The 21,477-nt window shown below is 37.4% G+C and overlaps 1 protein-coding gene across 3 annotated transcripts in view; it reads left to right on the top strand.

Moving 5' to 3' along the window:
- The window catches only part of DOCK9 (dedicator of cytokinesis 9), a 116,740-nt gene that overhangs the window by 21,811 nt on the left and 73,452 nt on the right, over window positions 1-21,477 (top strand). For all 3 annotated transcript variants that reach the window (XM_034060108.1, XM_034060107.1, XM_034060106.1), the window contains exons 2-5: window positions 13,355-13,471; window positions 18,323-18,412; window positions 20,068-20,150; window positions 21,256-21,325. In XM_034060108.1, the coding sequence (XP_033915999.1) occupies window positions 13,355-13,471; window positions 18,323-18,412; window positions 20,068-20,150; window positions 21,256-21,325 (360 nt within the window). The remainder of the gene's footprint in view (window positions 1-13,354; window positions 13,472-18,322; window positions 18,413-20,067; window positions 20,151-21,255; window positions 21,326-21,477) is intronic.

Here is a 21,477-nt window from a genome sequence, read left to right as displayed (position 1 = left end):
AATGCTCTAATGGGGTGCAGATAATTTGTATGTCTTAATCTGTTATTTCACTCATAACTTGCTTCAGCTTGTAACTGTGTTACAAGTGGCTTTTATTCATCAGCAACTGGATCATTGGACCTCATTAAGCCTCTTAATAAAGAAGAAACAGTCATGTATGAGAACAGCATCTAACTGTTGCATAGTTTTTCATGGGTCAATGGAATGGGAGCAATTCTTTTATCTCCTTTCATCTTAGTGCTTTGGTTGAATAAAAACCTGGTGTCCTCCATGCTGGCTTGTAGTTTTGGCTAAATCTCCTGATGGCTTCTTAGAGACTTTTTTGTTTTGACTTTCGTTAGACTCAATGCTCAAATGTCTATCTCTGGTTTCCCTCTGCTCTCCCAGCGGGGGGAGTGGCAGCACAAATTGACCAAATGTGTGTTTCCTTTAGCAAATGTACTTCTTGGAAAGGTTCATGGGGGAGGAATATTAGACATAGGTTGGTAGGCAGTCAATGCACTGGCATGCAAATGGTGAGATAAACCACCATTAGGGGAAAAATATTTAAGACTGAGGATAAAATCTGAGGGTAGTTGGTCAAATCAACAGGCATAAGTCATCCTTGACAACATAGGTTGGATCAGCACAGAAAGATATCCAAGCCCAAAAATATGGCATTAGGTTGCATGCAGATAGAAAACATGTTCTCTGTGAATGTAGCAGCAGGGAATCTTGGGGAAGCTAGATACCCAGCTGTGAAAGCAAACAGCACAACCCCAATTAACCAAAAAAACCCCTCCAACATCCAAACAACCCCCTCCCCAAAAAACTTGAAAATGTCACATGATCTTGAAGAGTGAGAAGAAATCTGTGGTGGAGAAGCTGCATGGGTGGTGCTTTCGAGACTGAACACACAGAAAGGGGGTTAGCTTCTCTTCCTGATTGACACTTACTTTCACCTGCTTTAGGAACAGCCCAAAATACTCATCTGAGTCATCTACAGGTTCAGGTATTCTATTCTGTCATGAAATGAAATGCAGTTAAAGTGAAGCTGGGACCCAGCTTATAACTCTTGGGATGTTCTTGTTTCTTAGAACTCTATATTGTGAAGTTCAAGACAGGTTTGTGTTCTAGTTTAGAGGCAAACCAAGATGTGCTCTTACTTCAGTTTAAGGACAGAGGTGAATTAGCAGTCTCCTTAAGGAGCAAATTGCTCCCTGAAAAAGTCTTCTAAGATTGGTGTTGCTCAGTGGGAAGACTCCTGCCTCAGGCTTGCTTGGCACAGAACTGCTTCAACTTGAGATATCTTCAGATTTGGGGGTTTGATTTGTTTTTTGTGTTTGGATTGATGCTTGTGCTGTCCTGTTAGTTTCTGATAATTGTGAGTTATTGTCTAGGTAGGAAAAAAGCCATTTTTACTCTAATACTGTTCTCACAGTCTGTCAGTTTGTTTGTATGTGTCTTTTCTATATGGAGATATGTCAGAACAATAATTAAAGCCTGGAGCAAAAGTGTGGGTTTAATCTTGAAGTCTTTAGTCCTGACTAAATTACACTGATTTGGTGTTTTTTTCTTCTTTTTCTTTCTTTCCCCTGGGACCATAAAGAAGTCAGATTTTCTCTGATAACAGAAAGATGTCTGCTAAGATGGTATGAAATGAATCAGTCACCAGCTAGTCAAGCAAGTGCAGCTAAAGTTAATACTTCATAGATAACAGTATGCAAAAGTATGACATGGACAAGACAATCTGTATTTTGATTAGCTCTGTTGTGATTTAAAACTTATTTTAGTTTGTATTTGTCACAGACTGAGAGTGTCCAGACTAAGGTACTGTATCTTATCTGGCAGAAAGCAATGGCCTAGCTATTCCAGAGCATGCTTAATTCTTGCCTTACCATGAAAGTCAGTGCTGCCATGGAAATGGGAGCTACCAGCTGGCTGAGCCTCTCTCTTGAACTTGTGAATATAGTCTTTCAGGGCAAACACATATTTGTTGGTCACTTACGAAACTCGGCAGTATTAGGATATATACCTGCAATGCTGGATCTTCCATGGACATGTGGGATGTTTTATGCCTTTAATACAGCTGTAAGGCAGGCTGCCAAGTGTAGGAAGGCAGTGCTGGTGTTAGAGGATCTTTTACTAACACAGAGGAGAGCAAGACATATCGGCTTTTAATGGTGCTTGTCAGTCTGCTAAAGTGGGCCTGAATTTTTGTATGAGGTACAACCTTAAAACCCCAGGCCAAACCAAAAACCAACCAAAAACCCCACTCCACAACCCCCAACAAAACAAAGCATCAAAACCCCTCCAGTCATCCATCCTTCTAATTTTTGAAAGTTATTTGTTAAGAAATGCAGTGAGTTGACAGGGAACTTAAAGAGCCACAAAGGAATAAAGGTGTAGGTTTTTAGTAAATTATGATGTCAAATCCTCCTGTTTTCACGTATACAGGACTTGCAAACCTCCAACAAGATTATTCCTTCTTCACTTCCTACCCCCATTTGCTACAGGTTAAGCAACAGTTCTTTTGCTAGAACAGCTAAGAGAGACAAGTTTGATGGCTGTAATGACAGCTGGTAGATTTAGTGAATGCTGATATCTGCCATTCAACAGGGTTTAATGATATTAGTGAAGATTGTAAGCGGGACTTGGAGCAAAAGAAGTGCCATTAAACCAAACTGCTCAGTTTTTTGCTTGTCCCTACAGCAAAGGTGGTTAGTTATCCTTTCTTCCATCAGAGTTCAGAGGAAATTCTCATATACTGTCTGTTCCCTTGCTATTGCTACTCTTCATTATGAGGTATTGTGCCTTTGAAATAAGCTTTTGGAGTGAAAAGTGATCTGAAGGAGTAAGAGGATGTATGTTGGGCACTTGTCTTTTGGGCAGCGAATTTGCTGAATGAATCACTGAGGCATGCTGGGAATACTGAGAACTTTTCTATCTATGTAATTTTGGAATTACATAGGTAATTCCTTAAGGATACATGGTGCAAGAAGAGAGGCAACTATTTGGCTATTGAAAGTATTATGAAAAGTACTGCTGTTAAAGTACCATGGGAAGTCCTTCAAGGCACTGTAAAAAGGTGAAATGCATTGTTTCCATAATGACCTGAGTTATTTTGCAGACAGGTCCCTATTTAGCTAGTAATTTCCTGCAATTTTGGGATCCGTGTTGGAAATGCAGTCAAATAACTTTTGTACAGGGACCTTCTTTTTGTATGTGCATTGTTATCCTGTTGATCTTTATTCAGTAACTGCCTGATTTGATACAGCAAATTATATCTTTTTTTCTTTAATTAAAGTTAAATGGTTTAAAGCTCCAGGGGTCATGTAACAAGACAGTGAATTTTCAGCCTGTGTTAAGGCTGTGTTTTTTCTTCTTTCAGTTTTTGAATGACAATGCGTTATTGGCAAAAACTTTAAATATACCTCTTTGTTAAAGTAACTTACCTCTTTGGTGTGGTGCCTGGCTATTGCAGCAGTATCACATGTTTCTTTGTTGGTTTTAATTAAAAAAAAAAGTATGTTTTTAATTAAATTATTGACATAATCACTAAGTTCTCATCAGAAAGTAAGTGTTGGAAATACACATCAACTTAGCAATTCAGGTCTATTTCATGCAGGATGTAGCTCCAGAAGTACAGCTTCACACTCTTGTTGCTGTTAAATAAAAGCACCTGCTCTAAAGGTGTATGTGTGTTAATGAAATGCAAGCCACAAATTACATTAACCATTCAGTAAGAAGAAATAGCTTCTGTATCTTTAAACTGATGTTATAGAAGTGTTGGCTTTCTTTTTGTCTCTTGTCATGTTTTGAGAAGAATAGGGAGAATGTTGGGGAAAGAAAATCACATTTCTACTGAATTAAAGTAATCCAGATGCATTCAAGAGAAGTACCTGACCAGGATAAAACAATGTTGCAGCTTGAAAGTCAAATTCTTTGTTAAATTAGCCAGAGAAATACTATTTAAAGTCTTTATTAGTGTGTTTGTAAGTGCCTAATAAGGTTGTGCATTTCTGGCTGCAGTTAAGTATAATTGCAGCCCATCTCAATGAAAGAAATTCCTGTTTGGCAGCTGCATCCTCAAGTAATGATACAATTTAGTCTAAACTATTCTGAACTTCCGTTTTCTGCAAACAAAGGGGGCTGGTGCAAAATAAAAGTAAAGTGTAACTAAATGTTCTTGAACTATTGTCTACCTTGATTTACACAGGAAGATCTGGTTTTGTAAATTTGACTAAACTCCTAGTTTCCTTGTTAACTCTTCATAAAACTTTATAGAGTATGGTTTTCTATATTGTCTATATATTAAAGAGACTGCTTAAAAAGTAAATGCACTGCACTTGCTTTCCTAGAGAAAACATTATTTTCTTCTCTGATAGCTAATTTTGTTATTTCTTTCAGTCCACTCATAAGAGGTGTGCTTGCATTGTGGATGGGATAGGCAAACTCTCGATCAGATTCAATGTTACAATTGCAGTAAGCTGAAATAACTGTCTTATGCAGGCATGAGAGCAGAGAGAAGGGGAAGAGAAAGGATATTAACATCTTATGTTAGGTATGAAAGGTAATAAACCTGTGCCTGAAGTTATCCATTTTTGAAAAATACTAGCAACTAAAAAAGGGTATTTGTGCTTCTCCACAACTTCGTCTGCTTTCTGCAGATTAAGGTGACTTTCTGTTCTATGATAGAATAGATAAAAATTCATGTAAAGTTAAATTTAGGATGTCACATATATTGAAGTGAGACAATTAACTGTCCAAAGAAATGGAGCAGAGTGGAGAATTGAATGCAGGTGGTGGCTTAGTTTTTGCAGCTGTCTGGTTGCTCTAGTGGACAGGGAGTCTAAAATAGGGATGTACTTCTTTGGGGAGTTGAATTTTCTGTCAGATGTATTTTTACTTGGTAAATGCAGCCACTGAGGTTTGTTCGCTTTGAGGTTGCAACTCATTGTAAAAAAGAAATAAAAGGAAAACTGAAATACCCCTCTCAAAGCCTGGAGGAAACTGCTTATCATAGTTCGCTTTTTTAGGAGGAGTTTAGCATGCACCCATATGTTAAAACTACTGCATGGGGGAGCTAGGTTAGTCGAACCTTCAAAACTACCAAAATGTCAGCTAGATTGCATGCAAAATTGCTTTGTGTTACACTGAAGAATTGTACAGAAATGATCCTGTTCTCACAAGACCCCACCTGCAGTACTGCATTCAGCTCTGGGATCCCAACACAAGGCAGACATGGGCCTGTTGGAATGAGTCCGGAGGGGCTCACAAAGGTACTCAGAGGGCTGGAGCACCTCTCCTATGAAGACAGGCTGTGAGAAAGTTGGGCTTGTTCAGCATGGAGAAGAGAAGGATCAGAGGAGACCTCAGCAGCCTTTCAACTCTTCAAGGGGGCCTACAGGAGATCTGGAAAGGGACCTTTTACAAGGGCATGTAGTGACAGGACAAGGGAGAATGGCTTTAAGCTCAAAGAGCAGAGAGTTTGATTAGGAAAACATTCTTCACTCTAAGGATGTTGAGACACTGGCACAGGTTGTCCAGAGTTGTGGCTGCCATGGGGCTCAGAGCAACCTGGTCTAGTGGAAGATGTGTCCCCCTAGTTGCAAGGGGGGTGAAACTGAATGATCTTTGAGGTCCCTTCCAACCCAAACCATTCCATGATTCTATAAAAAATTGCTGCCTCTTATTTTGCCAGTGTGTGTGTGCTGAACAGTGTCTGTAAATAATGCTATAGTACGAGAGTAGATTGGATTGCGGAAGCAAACTTGAAGCATGACTTGAGTTTATAAAGACAGGAGTGGAAGGTTCTAACCACCAAGCACTGTGTAGTTTTGAATCAAAATGTGTGAAGATTTTGTTGCGTTGTCTTCTCAGGGTTTGGTTTTCACTTTTTTAAGAAGGTGATTAGTGATGGACAGTTACAATGCTATAGGGTTCTGAGGAGGGAGGAGTGAGCTGATAATAGTGAGCATTAATAATGTACAAGGCAGGAGTGGACTAACTGGCTCTAGCAAGGAAAAAGGCTGGTAGTTTACTTGAGAGTTAAGTGCCTAAAAGTTGAAGGTATAAAGAGTTGGGAGTTTATTTTTGAATTAGTACATTTATAGAGTATATAAGAATTTTACCGTTAAGATAATTCTTTTTTTGTTAAATTGTTAATATGAATTTAGCACTAAGATTAAAAAGAGCATCCGCACCCTACCCCCCAAAAAGAGCAACATACCTGTTTGGTGCATTGATCCTTGAGAACGTACTTGGTTAGTGGCTGGTTGTTGCTAGTACCTGAATAAGTGATATTAATATTAAAAAAAGTAGTGCTTAGGGTTCTATACTGCTAAAGAGGCCACATGTCAATAAGTGGCTAATTTTTACAATAAAAGTATTTTGACATATTGAAGCCTTGATTTTCTAAATGCTGTGAAAGACTGTTTTATATATGGTAATTTTAGAAATGCATCTTCTCTTTTGCATTTGACTCATAACCTTAAGGCATTAAAATGGATCCACCTTTTTTTTTTTTTTTTTCCAGAGGAAAATGCTTAGGGGCTGGCCTTTGTCTGTCATGCATTCCCAACCATGACAGATTTAGCAAACTGCAGCTGAGGAGTTAGACTAGTTTGTACTTTCTGCTGCTTGTGCCAGGGAAAAGGCTATTGTTTTCACTGGAGCACTGGGATGTTCATTACTTTGATTCCAGAAAGCATACGGGTTTGCTGCTGCTTGTATTTTCAGTCAAAAAATGCAGGCAAGAACAAACAGAAATCCTAAGAAAGAGCGGGTTGTAGATTCTCAGCAGTGCAAAGATGCAGGTCCTTCTGAAGTGGAAGCGGAGAGTCCGGTGGTAGTGCTGGTAAGAATTGTTTAAACAAGGTATCTCTTCTCTTTAGTAATTTCAGTTCTGTCTGCAAGTGGAAAACTGCTTTATCTGACACTAATGAGAAATTCCAGCACGTGTGAAGAAGTTGTGTTTAAGATTTAGGTTTGATTCTTTGTGTGTTGTCTGCCTTTTTAATTAAGTTTTGCTGTTCTGTTTTACCAAATCCGTGGTTCTCCCTGAGAGTGACTTTGGAATTTGGTTTTCATTCTAGCTGCTTTTCAGTGTCTGTTCTATCTAGCATAGTTGTACAGCTCATTGAAGCTAGCATGAAAGCTATTTGTGCTGTAAAATACATTCTAGCACCTCTATTTTTCTTAACTGCCAGCATATCTTTCAATGAAAATATATTTGAACTCTCTAAAGACTGTGTGTGTAACAGTTAAATTTTACTTAAATGTTCTAAGAACTGTTTAAATAATTCAGGTGTACTTCTGTTAAAGGATCTATTTTTCAATGCCTTCAATGCACATTATTTAGGTATTTAAAGTAGCTTCCAGTGAGGAAAAAGGGAATATTTCTGTATGTGGGGAAAGTAATCAAATAAGAACTTTTTTGGGTTTTTGTTATTGCTACACACTTAGTTCTGTTGGAATTTTAATAGTACAGCGAGAGAACATAATAAGCAAGCTGTAATGAATCCACCAACTCTCTCAAGCTAGGACAATAAACTCTTTTCAAATAACAGAGGAGGATTGTTAAACTAATAACTTTTATATCAGTAGAAGGAAGTACTTTGATAATTCTTACAAGAACTCAAATTTTACTTAGTAATATCTCATACTTAATTGCTTCATTAAAGTATGACTGTCTCCTTTATTTATCTGGCTGTGGTTGAAGTTAATGGGAGCTCGGATCCTCAAATTATGCTTCCCCCCTTTATTACAGCTTCATGTTACACTTTTAAGAATCAAATTAAACCATTTTGTCTATCTATATTGAGTAATACACATCTGTAACTTTATGGGAATTGTTACTGACTATAACTGAAAGTTTACATTTGTGTTAGTAAGACAGATTTTCTTTTCCTTCACACTGTTTTCTTTAGTTCTGTTCTGTTCAGAGCAGTTGTTAGTAAAATGTGTTTTGGTTTTTTTTGTATGGGTGTGTTCTGATTTCTGGTCCAGATTTTCATCAGTACAATATGAGCTAATCTTATGTGTGCTTTCCTGCCTTTGGAATGTTTAACTTTATTTAGAACTGTTTTTATTCCCCCATGAATACTGGGAGAGGATATTAGTGTTTCTGCAGATAGAGTAACTGTAGTTGATCAGCAAGCAATGTACTTAAATACAAACAAACCCAGCTGTAAAACATTACTGTGTTTAACTATAACCATTTATAAAGTACATCCTTACAATTTTCCAGGTGCTACTCCATTTCATCTTCACAGATTAATATACCCCCAGTATTTGCCCTCCCTTTTTTTTTTTCCTTTTCAGATTAAGAGGATGTGTTAAAAGGTGAATATTTGAAGGGAAGAACATTTAGGTTCTACATAGGTCACATAAAAAAATGTCTTCATTGTCATTTCAGTTGCTATTTTGGTCTTAATCTGTTACATATATAGACAAGCATATATATGGCATATAATTATAGACTGTATAATATCCCTTATTGCTTCTGCTTTTGCCTGGTTTATTGAGGAAAAATAGATGAAGGACACTTTGCATCAAGTGTACTGCCAGGCGCAAAGGAAAAAGTAGGGTGCTATGTTCCATTTAACAGCGACGTTTGGGTCTATTTTGATTTCATTTGGTGGTGATATTGGGGTAGATTTCTACTGCCACAGTGAAAAAACAGGTATTTTCTCATTGGTATAGGGTGCACTGAGGTAATAAGACTGATAGTGTTGCTAGTTGGTGTAACAAATGTAAACAGCAGAACTTTTTGAAACCTTGTAACTGTATTGGATAGCAGTCCTCAAAAGCATTTGTAACAGGAGTCTTCTTGCTTACTCTAGTAATACTTTTCATCAGCTATTGCCTAAAACATTCTTTTGGGTGTGGATGTATCCCTTACATAAGGGTGTGATTTACCTAGCACTCAAGTCTTTTGAGTTTTCTTTATAGAGATGAGAAATAATCAGCTGTCAGGACTTGAAGGAAGCAACAGTTTTTGTGATATTCATTTAGTTCTTTTAAATGTAGTTCACAGTCTGCTTAGAGTGTTGAGGGAACTGAGTATTTGTAACTGTAAGCACCCCATGTGATATTAGAGCAATGTCATTCGATGGAGCACTTTGCCCGAGTTAACTTTTCCTGGAGAGGTGGGTAGGTTCACAAGAGGAGTCATCTGCTGTTTTCAGTACCCGTGTGTATTACGTGTGCTCTCTTGTTTTCCTGCAATTTGAATTAGATGTGTCATAACTTTGCTTTTGAGGTTAACAAGAAAGGAGAGCCCATGGAAAAAGCATTTTGATTTTCCACATGGTGCCTCAAAACCTTACTTGGGATGAAATGCTGTCTAGTTGCATTTTGATGGTCAGAAGTAGTACCTGCATAGCAAATTAGATGTTTCTGGGAAGCTGGAACTTCTGGAGGCCATCCTTCTGCTTGGACACACACTGGAAGTGTAAAATGTAAGACAGCTGACCTGCTCCCCAGTCCAGCAGCACATTACCCAAGTCTGATTCTAGTGTTAGAAGCTTCTGTGCTGATAAGAGGACTTTATAGGGCACAGCATGCTATTTTAGTAAAACAAATCACAGAGGAGGCTTGAAATTAAACAAGTGCAACTGCATCCATATTAACAACCTGAGGTAGATACTAGCAATACAGGTCTTATCAAAATGTTTAAGCTCTGAAGAGTGTTCTTGTCTTTAAATGGACCTTCACCATCAACAAAATACTTCTTATAAAGAAAAGTGTAATGCTTTGTAATTTAGACTGCATTCACTGAGTTTTGGAAACCTCCATTCTCTTCTGCCACAACCCCTGAAGGCCTGGGTGAACAATAGAACAACAGTTTTCGGGCTTTCATGTTAAACTGGAGGGGGAAAAAAGTTAATTACTGTTTCCTAAAGAAACCCAATGAAACAGTGTGCAAAAAAGCCTGTGTAACTGTCTGCTCCTGGTACGGGTTTGCTATGCGTCTGTTGCCCCAGTAAGCACTTCTGATCTGTTTCTGTAAGCATGAGAACAGGCGTTTTAATGCATTTTGTTCTTTCACATCCTAGTGATTTAAAAGTTTTGGGGTTGTGAGTGGAAGCATATTGTTGTTAAATGTATGCATAATGGTAGGGTTTTTTACATAAGCCTATAGCAGCATATTTACTCCAACTGCTGCAAAGTTTACATCACAAAGTTAACCATACCTAAGAAAGGGAATAATGAGTATTGTAATATATAAGAACAAGCTCTAGGATAGGTATAATATTTTGAAAGGATTTTTAAGTTGATTTAAAAAATGACCCAACCTGAGCAGTTTATTTTGAGTTTATTGTGATTGTCAGATAATAAGAAACAAGGAGTTGTTACCCATGTTTAGATTAAATAGCCATATTATTTGTCTAAAGTGGATTGCCTCATGCCAATGTTGAGAAATAGGTAATACCGTATATTCATCAATTTATATGCTCTCTTGCCTGCTAGTGCTTGTAGCTCCGTTCTTCTCTTTATGGGCACTTGTTAATTTGCAGGTGCATGTACCTTTTCTTAAGGTAAATGATGTTCTGTAACACAAGGCTAACAATGCCCACTGTGCTTAACCTGACCATCCTTTGTTTTGTGAGTAGGCAACAGGAAGATAACATTTACCTTAATTTAAACATACAAGAAAAACATGACTGTATTATCTTTTTTTGGTAATATATAATGTAGACAGTCATTCAACTCCTGACTGAAAATTCCTTTTATCCGATGGCTTTGACACTGCTTGTCCAAATATATGAGCTGTGTTCTGGCAGATCAAAATGGTTAGCATGTGGGTATCATGATTGCTGTTTTGAAATGCTTCTTACTTCCTCAAGTTTCCATACCTGTAACACACCAGCAAAACCCAAAGTGATGCAGCAGATACTTTAATGTTTTATCTTCCTATAAATATGGCATTGGCCAGCTCGGGTGCTGGACCCCATGAAGCCCTATGCTCTTAGCATTTTCTTACATTATGGAAATAAAAATATTTTTGTTTGCACATTAATAGGAAAACTTGAGCCTTGTTTTAAAGACAGACTTTAGTGCCTCTACACTTGATCTTGCAGTTTTGACTGGGCTGAGTTTTATCTGTATCAGCTGGTCCATAAATCATATTCAGTAACACTGTGCCTACCCAGTGTCTTCTCTTTTATATTACATTAAATAATAGACCGGAAAAAAAACTTTTTTTTTTTTTTCTAAAGAAGAGCTTGAGAGAAATCTGCTTCCTTGTGCTTTTGTGGGTTTGGCCAGCTGCCAGTATCAGTGTGCTGTTTATTGTTTTCTTTTTTCATATCTGATTCAAACTGATAAAACATCCTGTTCCCTTTGAATCTGACATATGACTTAAGAAAGAAATTACTAACGCTTTGGAGAAACCTGAGCAGGCAAATCCTTCATGAATTTTTACAGAAATTGTATTTCTGCAAATCAGGTACTTCACTGATTAAATAGGAAGATGGTGTCGTTTTCTGGTACCACTAGCTATCTCTGTGTTCTATTGATATAGAGGAGAGGTGTATATAAAGGACTTCAGCCCCAGAGAGTTTTGATTCTTTAAAAGCTTCAAACAAAGGAGGTTTCTATTTTAATCTGTGTTTACAGCCTGTAAGCAAAATGTAAGCAAAGCACGTTTCTGTTAAGATTCTCTTTTACCAATTTTATGTTTGTGACTTTACGATAGAGTTACAGTTTTGTGACTGTAGGATAGAGTGAGCTAAATGATCCCCCCATTCCAGCTACAGATGTGTGCATGAAAATAAACTTTTTCTGATGGACATTGGTGTAAGTTTTTGGCTTTGTGATAAGGCATGTTTGTGAGTGAGAGAAGATGTAGCAGCAGCTGTGGTTCAAGTGCTAAGCTCTCAAAATGTGCTGGTGTACAATATACAGTGACCTGAAGAGCCGTTCTCCATCTCCTCTGAGGAGAAAGATGGCAAGCTCAGCCATTTTTCACTGTGGCTTGTAGCTGTATTGGTCTGTGCTGAGCATGTCCAGTGTGATTGTAAATAGTAGGCATTTTTGTTGACAAAGCTACATTTCATTCATCATTTTTTGGTAGATTTGGTAGATTTTTCCAGATTTTGCTCTTTCGGCCTTTTCAGCTGTTACGCTGTGTTATGCTCTTGAATCTTTCTTAACAGTAAAACTGGTGTGTAATAGATATGAAGGAATCTCAAGTAACTTTTGAATAGCCTGTGAACTAAGCTTGAGAACTTTGGTAATTTTCTCTAACTAAAGCTTTCTAATTCCTTGAAAAAACAAATATGTTTGATTGACTTTTGGGTTAAGAAAATGTTTCCTGTAATGTTTCTCATTAATACTATTAATATACTAATAATAGCAGTTACTGCTAGATGTAAAGATATTTATTCTGTGGAGTACAGCTGGAACATGAAAGGTTATTAACGTAAGTTGTGCAAAGATACATATAAATCAGATATTCTCTGATTACCTGTAATGATGGCATAATTTGGCCTTGGTGCTGCTCTTATGTTTAATGTATCTTTCTTGGAAATCAGTATCACTGATCTTGAGAAAATATCATTTGGAAAGTCTCTTGTAATTGCCACATGTGAAAACAGGAAAAGGTAATTTCATGCCTGATTCTGTGATGCTCAATTTTAGCTGCAGGAAATGCAAGCTAGATCATAACTTCAGTTCTGCATTAGTTTGCACTCTCAAGGCAGTGCTGTTTGATTGAGAGCTTTCTCTAGATGTGCTTTGCCAGCTGACCACTTAACAGAATGCTTGGCAGGGTGAAGGTTTTTCTCTGCCTGATTGTATACAGCCAGCTGTAATGCCTTGACAGTAGTATAGGCTTTAATATTGAATCAGTGCATAATAACTGAAGAATGCTACTTGAACAATTAAGAGGAAGCAGATGGCCTGTGGGAATTTTTATCAAACAGAGAGGAGGAATGTCAATTAGCCTGCCCCTACTGCAGGTTACTACTGAATTAAAACAAAGCTCAGTTTTAGCTTTGAGCTAAGATTGTTTTAATCACTGCTTTAATCTCAGATTAGAGCTTTCCGGGCAGTATCAAGCAAAAGTAACCACCACTGTAAAAGACTACTAATTTCTTTCTATTTTTTTTTTGCAGTGAGAATACATATGTGATTATTCTGATAAGCTATGATTTAGTGTGTTTTGTGAAATAGTTCTCTCTTCCTTCTGAACCAGCTAGCATGCTTGTCTCTGTAATTATCAGTTGCACTTATCCATTTGTCATAGTGTGATATAAAGTCTATATTTTGAGTACTGTATTCTGCCAGTTTTTTAGAGTAATTTCTGAAAATGAGTCAACAATTGGAACTTTTCTTAATATACCTGATTTTTTTATTTTTCCCCTAGGCAAAACCAAAGCTCATAGAACCAATAGACTATGAAAATGTCATCGTGCAGAGGAAAACGCAGATTTTGAATGATGCTTTGCGTGAGATGCTACTGTTCCCTTATGATGACTTTCAGGTAATTTAATCCCCTCAGCTATCCCCCCAACCCCTCTCCCCCCCCCCCTTTTTTGTTTTGTTTTTGTGGGTTTTTTTGTTTTTGTTGTAAAAGATTTTTAGCAATAGTAATCAGGAGACGATAACTTTCCATTTCTTTGTTTCTTAACTGTCTTTAACTACAAACCTCCATCCCCCTACTCTTTGCCATGAGTCCCTTTACACTGCTCAGTTTATTCTGTTGGGTTACATAAAAAGAAATAGCACAATTTCTTCACCTGTCCAGATTATGAGGTCTGTCTCTCCAATTCAGTAATATTACTGCATTTTGAAATAGGTGATCAGTCATTTTTAGATGTTCCCGCCTCTTCCTGACCTAGGAAATGGTGTTATATTTGCTCAAAAAAAAAAAGGCATCTGCTTTTTGTCATGCATTAATTCTTAAATTTATTTTCTCCCCATTATTAACAGTGAAGGGCATGAACCTTTTCAAAGCTGTTACTCTCAGCCGCATGTTATCAGCCAAAATTGGGTTTTGGCAAAATATCCATTGCATAACAGGTCTTTGACTTGATTAAGCCAGACTTAAGCAAGATTTGTTATCATCTTGATGTATTTCTGTAAAATATACGTTTATCTAAATAAATAATTTATTTAAGTACAGGTGTTTTTGAATCTTGTCATAGATCCAGTTAGAATAACGACCAAACATCTTACAGACTGGAGTTGCTGTAAATAGTGAGGAAAGTCTCTCGTACACATGCCCACATCTGCAGTCAAAGTATCTATCTATATTTAAAAAGTATGCAGACATCTGAACTGCCTATAAATTAACTACTTCTGGGTACTGTATCACAGTTGAATACCTTAGAATTATTCTTTAGAAACCTACCTGAAAACTGATGGGAAAAGTTGGTGATGAGTTGGTGTATTTCTACAGAAGGACATATAAAGTCCCATAAAAGGCATATGTTCATTTTTTCATTAATTCTGTTTGTTCTAGCAAAGTATTCACCTGAATGCACCTGGACTCTGTTTTTAATGTAGACTGTGTACTTCATTTTCACTCATTCTTACAGGAGTAACTACTAGTAGCTTTCCCACTCTGAGCTATAATTTTTGGTTTTGGCAAGCTGCAGGTATTTAGAGAGCAGTTTGGGCTTCATGTGTTCTCAGCCACATGTGAAAGCTTGATGGGTTGATTTCAAGTAAGAGTTCTTATGAAAGAAAGTTGTACTGCCTATGAACATTATGGAATTATATTAGTATTCAAATACTAGATCACTCATGATGATACCCTGCACCAGATGTTGGCTTGGGACTGAAGGCTATGAGTATGCTGTCTTACCCAGATCCCCTTCTACAGTGTCACTCTTCAGTATCACAGATCAAGAGGTATCAAGGATACTTCTGCCAAGTATACTTCTCACCTAATTGACTAGTTCACTTACTGGGGGTCATTTTGGTGAATAGCTCTGAGTTATCAATGGGGAAGAAACAATGGAGAAGAAGCAAACCTATCAAGAATATCCTCAGGCAGTTTGCTTGAGCAGTCTGGGGGATGCCTCTTCTGCAACTCTTAAGCTCATGCCTATATGAATGAAGCTAGTCCATAGTTACCAGTTTGCTCCTTCAAAGGGAATGAATGACTGAATTATGTTTATAAGCTGTAATGCCTTTTGTCATCCTTTGTTTGGATTCCATGGTCAGATATACATCGCGGCTGTCATTGTGTATTACATCAGAGGATTTCCTTCAGGTAGCCATAATTTTGGAATAGTCAGATTTCCTGTTTCTTTATCCCTTATCACTGTAAGACCTGAACACACTTTCTGGTTTTCTCCTGCATAGTGAGCTAGAGCATTTACAACTACCTGTATATGCACTTTGAACAGACTATAGATGGAAACTCCTACCATTGTGTGAAAACCTGTTCAAGCCATTTCCTCTTAGAGTATTCAGGTTTTATTTTTACAATGTTTTTCTTCGTGCTTAAGTTAAATTGGTTACCATGTCAAAAACCCTTGCCTAAAAAGGAAGCCAAGCCTTGTTAATTTATGGTCTTGGCAGTCCTGGGGCAATTGGTACTTGATGATCTTAAAGGTCTTTTCCAACCTAGTTGATTCTATGATTCTATGAAGACATAAAGAGTAAAAGCTATGAAGTTACTAAGCCACTGTCCATCATATTTGAAAAATCATGGCAGTCAGATGAAGCTCCTGAGACTGGAAAAAGGGAAATATAACCCTGATTTTCAAGAAGGGGAAAATGGGTGACCCAGGGAGCTACAGACCAGTCAGTCTCACCTCTGTGCCTGGCAAAATCTGGGAGCAGATTCTCTTGGAAAGCATGATAAGGCACATGAAGAACAACAAGGTGCTTGGTGACAGTCAGCATGGCTTCACTAAGGGGAATTCCTGCCTGACTGATTTGGTAGCTTTCTATGATGGGGATACAGAACTGATGGACAGGGTCCAAGCAGTTGATGCCATCTACCTGGACTTGTGCAAAGCGTTCGACACTGTCCCACACTACATCCTTGTCTCTAAACTGGAGGGACATCAATTTGATAGATGGACCACTTGGTAAATAAAGAACTGACTGGATGGCTGCATGCAAAAAGTTGTGGTCAATGGCTCAATGTCCAGCTGGAGACCAGTAATGAGTGGTGTCCCTCTGGGATCTGTTTGGGACCAATCTTGTTCAGCATCTTTGTCGGTGACATGGACAGTGGGATTGAGTGCACCCTCAGCAATTTTGCCTATGACCTGAAGTTATGTGGTCCGGTTGACGTACTGGAGGGAAGGAATGCCATCCAGAGGGACCTTGACACGCTTGAGAGATGGGCCAATGCCAATCTCATGAAGTTTAACCTTGCCAAGTGCAAGGTCCTATGCCTGGTTCGGAGCAATCCCAGGCACAACTACAGGTTGGGCAGAGAAGAGATTCAGAGCAGCCCTGCAGAGAAGGACTTGGGGGTGTTGGTTGATGAGAAAATGAACATGAGCTGGCTTCAGTGTGCACTCACAGTCCAGAAAGCTAACTGTATCCTGGGCTGCATCAAAAGGAGCGTGACGTTTTCCCCCTCTTAAATACATTATACCAGAGGTGCTACCACCATCACCGATGGGCTCAGCCTTGACTAGCAGTGGGTCCATCTTGGAATTGCTGGCATTAGCTCTGGGCACAGGGGAAGCTTCTAGCAGCTCCTCTCAGAAGCCATCCCTTTAGTTCCTTCCCTACCAAAAACTTGCCACGTAAACCCAATGCAATCTTGATAGAACTAAAAGTTGATTTTGTTGATTTATACTTTGCAGCATTGACTTCTGTATAAACTGTGACCTGGAAAAAGGCCCACAATAGCCACACATGTATATATTTATTTTAAATGCTTAAGTACACATTGTGCTAAGACATCCCACTACAAAATATGTGGCTGTCTCTAGGCAGTTCTTCAGTGTCACCTACAAGCATGTTTGCCTTAACAAGAGCCCTGCCCATCTTGCTATTACTTTGTCCTAAAGCATGGGAGAGTGGGAGTAACATGACTCAGAAAATTGCATGCCAGATTTTAACATTGGTGAAATACATTATTTTTTAACCTCAGAAACAGAGCCATTTGCTAAAACTATCAAGAGTATGAAAACACCTTCTAACCTGAGATAAGTAAAATGGGAAATCTAATTTCAAACATGTTACGCATTCCCAGATCCTAAGTAATTCTAGGTCTCACTAGGAAACACAGCCTTGTGACAGAAAGACTGGAAATCTTGAACTGTATCCGTTACAGTCTGCACTGGTTATGGACAGATTCGCTTTCCCTATTCCATCAGGTTCTGATTAACAAGTACTCCTTGGCTGTGAGACTTGGTGAAATGTCCTTTCTGCTGTGACCTTCTTTGAAGTTTCAGCACTTAGAGCTACAATCCTAAATCCCTGGTATTTGCTCAGGAAGTAGGATAAATAAAAGAGTCTGTAAATTGTGTGCCTCAGTCGTGCATGTGAATCCTGGCTAGTGTTTAAAGCAGTCTTTCATAGGTTGACAGCACAGTAATTTAAAGTTTGGGGGATTTTGTATTTTATCTTCTTCAAGAGTATGAGACAGTCCTTAGTTCCTGAAGCTTCCATAAATCATATGGTAGCTCAAACCCAGAGAGTTGAAGCAGTTCAACCAGTGTAGTTGTGAAGAGAGTTTGTAGAGAAGACAGTCCTTCCTGATTTTTCTCTTGGAATATGATGTACAAATTTAAAGTAGCCTAAGGTTTACTTCAGCACTGGTCTGAGAAGCAGAATTTCATGGTCACAGAGAGATTTCCTGCTCTGTGGTAGCCTTTTGATGCCTCTGAACTCTGACATAAGATAGGAGTAACTTCTGACTTGGTGGGCTGAAGCATATACTTCAGTGGTCTAGGCCTTCTTCATAAATCATCAGTTTAATAGTGCAAGTCCTGTATTTTTCTTGCTGGCTGAGATCTGCAGTAGAACTACTCTTATTATGGTGTGGCTTTGTTACTTTTTTTGAGTAATAGCTTTTATATGTAGTAATAACACTACCTTAATGCCTATCTTCAAAATATTTCAGTTATGTTGTCAGGGTGGAATTGTTTTACCAGTATTTTCTTGCCCATGTTAACAAAATAGAGGAAAACACTTTTCTATGGCATCTCTTTCTTCCTGATTCCAATCTTGCCTTTGTTGTGAAAGAAAATGTGCTGGCCTTTAAAGTAAAGCAAATCCTCATTAGTTCTGAAACAGCGTATTCAGAGGATGTTTTCTGCTGAGCTCACTATCACTGTCTCAGTTATAGTGATATAACCGATTGTAATATTTACTTTAATTGCAAGTTTCATTACTTGTTTTTGTTGTTTTTCAGACAGCATTATTGAAGCGACAGAGTCGATACGTTCGTTCAACAGTTCCTGAAAACGCAGAGAAGGAAGCTCAAAGCTTGTTTGTAACTGAGGTAATATTGGAATTGCACTTGGCTCTGTGTAATAACAATATTATACCTGAATTGTTGTTCTTCTACTTCACTTACCATTTAAGACACAGGGAAAAAAAACCCTGAAAAAATATTAATTATTTATTGCTATTTACTTGTCAGTGACTTAAAGGGAAAATTTCCAGGAAAACCTAGTGTTTTTTCTATTGATGGCTGGAAGTATTACAGGATAGCTTTGAAGTATTTTGTTTGTGTAATTGGCTTTTGCAGATTCTTCTCCCCCACCTTCTTTATGCATTTGGCTTTTCCAGATGAACATGTGTGATTTCCATACATAATATTGGGAGCAATAATGAATCTGGAATTAATCATTGTGGCTTATCTTTCCTGATAAAGTGGTTCACCCCAGTTCTTAGTTTGTTTGTAATAATTTTGCACGGTTTGCTGGAACAGAGGTATTCTTAACTGTAACACTTGTAGAGGCCAAAATTCATGTTGACTGCTCAATCTGTATGATATATGTAGAAGAGACATCTTCAAACCTGAAGTTTCTCACAACTACTTGCTTATGTTGGCATTCTCTTGGTTCTGACTGTGATGTGTTTAAAGTTTTTGTCTTTTTTATATTATCTACTTGTTTTCTACTGACATGCTTTAAGCTGATATCTTAAGATCTAAAGCAAGTAAATGTCTTGTAATTCCAAGAAGACTGAAGGTGCTCCAAATAGCTGAATATACCTCAAACCTCAGAGTGATTTATCCACAATGATACATATCCTTAATACCTGACCTAAACAATTCTAAGATAAATATGAAGAAGGTAAACGAGGAGGGAGGAGTGTTGTTGGTAATTCGTACAGTTTAATGAGTAGTTTATAGTTTAGTACAGTTTAATAATTTCTGTAGAAACAATAGCTTGGCAAATACTGATTTTTGTATTTTGAAATACAAAGAAAATATTTTGAATTAGTAGATATTATGTTTGTGTACAAGTAAGTCTATTCATGTAACATGTACAAAATTTTGTACTATATGGTTTCTGGCAGCAGATGTTGTCAGTTTTATCTTACTTCAGTCAAAGCCAAGATAAATCAGTACTTTCATGTTGTAGCAATATGGGTGGAGTAAAATGGTATTTCCTGTGATCTGGACCAGAGCGTAATGACATAATTGCTTCTCAACAGCTGCAGCCATGCAGTTTGAATTTAAATATTGATTTAATTGCACTAGAGGTGTCAATATAAGGAAAAGGTCTTTTTAGTTTCTGTGTACCAGTACACATAAAATGGAGTATTTTATTTTGATAAGGTGTCTGTATGTCATTGCTGAGTTTCTAAAGGCTCAGTCATGTTTTCAGCTGCAGCAAAATGTTACTTCAGCTTTTCAGACAACTGAAGATGGCTAATCCAGATGATGAGTGTATTCACCATTTTCTGGTTTTATAATATACACATCTAACAGATGTTAACATCCTACTGAAATATAACACTTGTTGCAAAAACCTGTATTGCACTAGACTATTGCAAAAGAAGGAAGTATAAAGAACTTTCAGAGATTGACATTTAACCATTATAGTTCACAAAAAAACGTATCTCAAGATGTTTTTGTGTGTGTGTGTAGGGAATGCTGTTAATTCTTTTCCAAATAATATTGGTATTTGGTTTTCATTAAAACAGTGCATTAAAACCTACAATTCAGACTGGCATGTTGTTAACTATAGATATGAAGATTACTCAGGAGAGTTTCGACAGCTTCCAAAGTAAGTATGTTATTTAGTGGTATAATATTTGTGAAGGAACTTTAACTGTGTTTAATATAAATGTATTTATAACAGAAATGTATTAATACATGTAATATGTATCTTAATGTATGTTATATTGGTGTTTAGTAGTCTGTAGAGATGATAAAGTTTTTTTTGATAGACTTAATATTAATGAATTTTAGAGTGTAAAATCTTGTTAAACCATTTTTCTGGGCAGATACTGTAATAATAAATACTGCCTTATTAATAGACAGGTCAAACCAAGAAATTGTATGGTTGACAATGTGAAATGTAAACATGAAAACTGAAATAGGCTAATGTTTAGATGAAACTAAAATGGTGATATCCTGTTTTTGTAGCTTCAAAGGCAGCTTTTGGAACTCCTAGGAGTTTAGGGAATAGAACCTAACTGAGATGGTTAGAGCAAGTGTATGAACTAGTGCAGATTTTCACAGGATGATTCAAAGCAAAAGCATAATCTACATCTTTTACAGACTTTCTAAGCCATCTGCTAAGAAATCTTTTTCAACATTTAAAAAATTTCATAGTGAGATTATAGAGATTAGACCCTTAACTTGAAATATCTGAGAGCAGATGAATACTCTGAATCCCACAACTCTGGATTATCTGTATATTCCCTACCTATTCTCCTGCATCTGTCAGTTAACAAATAGCTTTCTTTCCCCATGAAAAGTACCGATGTACTCACAGGTTTTGTAAAAGTCAGTTTTACCAGAAATTGAGTTATTACCAGAACAGAAACCACAATAGTCAGTAGAAGTTTAAGTAAACACATTGTTCTAAAAAGAGCCAGTGGTTCCAGGTATGAATTGTTGCTTCTAAGATACTAGGAGTGCAGTAAATGAGAAGGTAATAGGTTCTCTTCAGATACACAAAAGGACAGTGAGAAGCAGAACAATAGAAAGACTCTGGGCAAATGTGCAAGTTAGGAAGATTGCTGGCAAAGAAACGCATTTCATGAAAAATACATGCTTTTACTCAGTTATTTGTGCACTTTTCCCCCTTCAAGTAAGAAAATAATTTCTGTAAGGTATTTAAGATCACAAAACTTCTAGTATTTTAGAAGCTTTTTCTTTCGTAGTAAAGGGACAAAACCGGAGAAGCTTCCAGTTCATTTATATGAAGTGGATGAAGAAGCAGATAAAGATGAGGTGAGATAACAGTAATTCCTTACTTTCTCTTGCTTTCAGTAAAGAATGTTGGGTAAGGAGGGGTTACAAATTGGACTAAGTTTTGATATCAGTAAGTGAAAACAGAGATTAGCTTGAACAACAAATACAGTTATTTTACTTCTCTCCTTTCT

The sequence above is a fragment of the Melopsittacus undulatus genome, chromosome 2 (genome assembly GCF_012275295.1).
Source record: "Melopsittacus undulatus isolate bMelUnd1 chromosome 2, bMelUnd1.mat.Z, whole genome shotgun sequence".
Classification (NCBI taxonomy): domain Eukaryota; kingdom Metazoa; phylum Chordata; class Aves; order Psittaciformes; family Psittaculidae; genus Melopsittacus; species Melopsittacus undulatus.
This window is presented reverse-complemented; position numbering and strand designations above follow the sequence as displayed.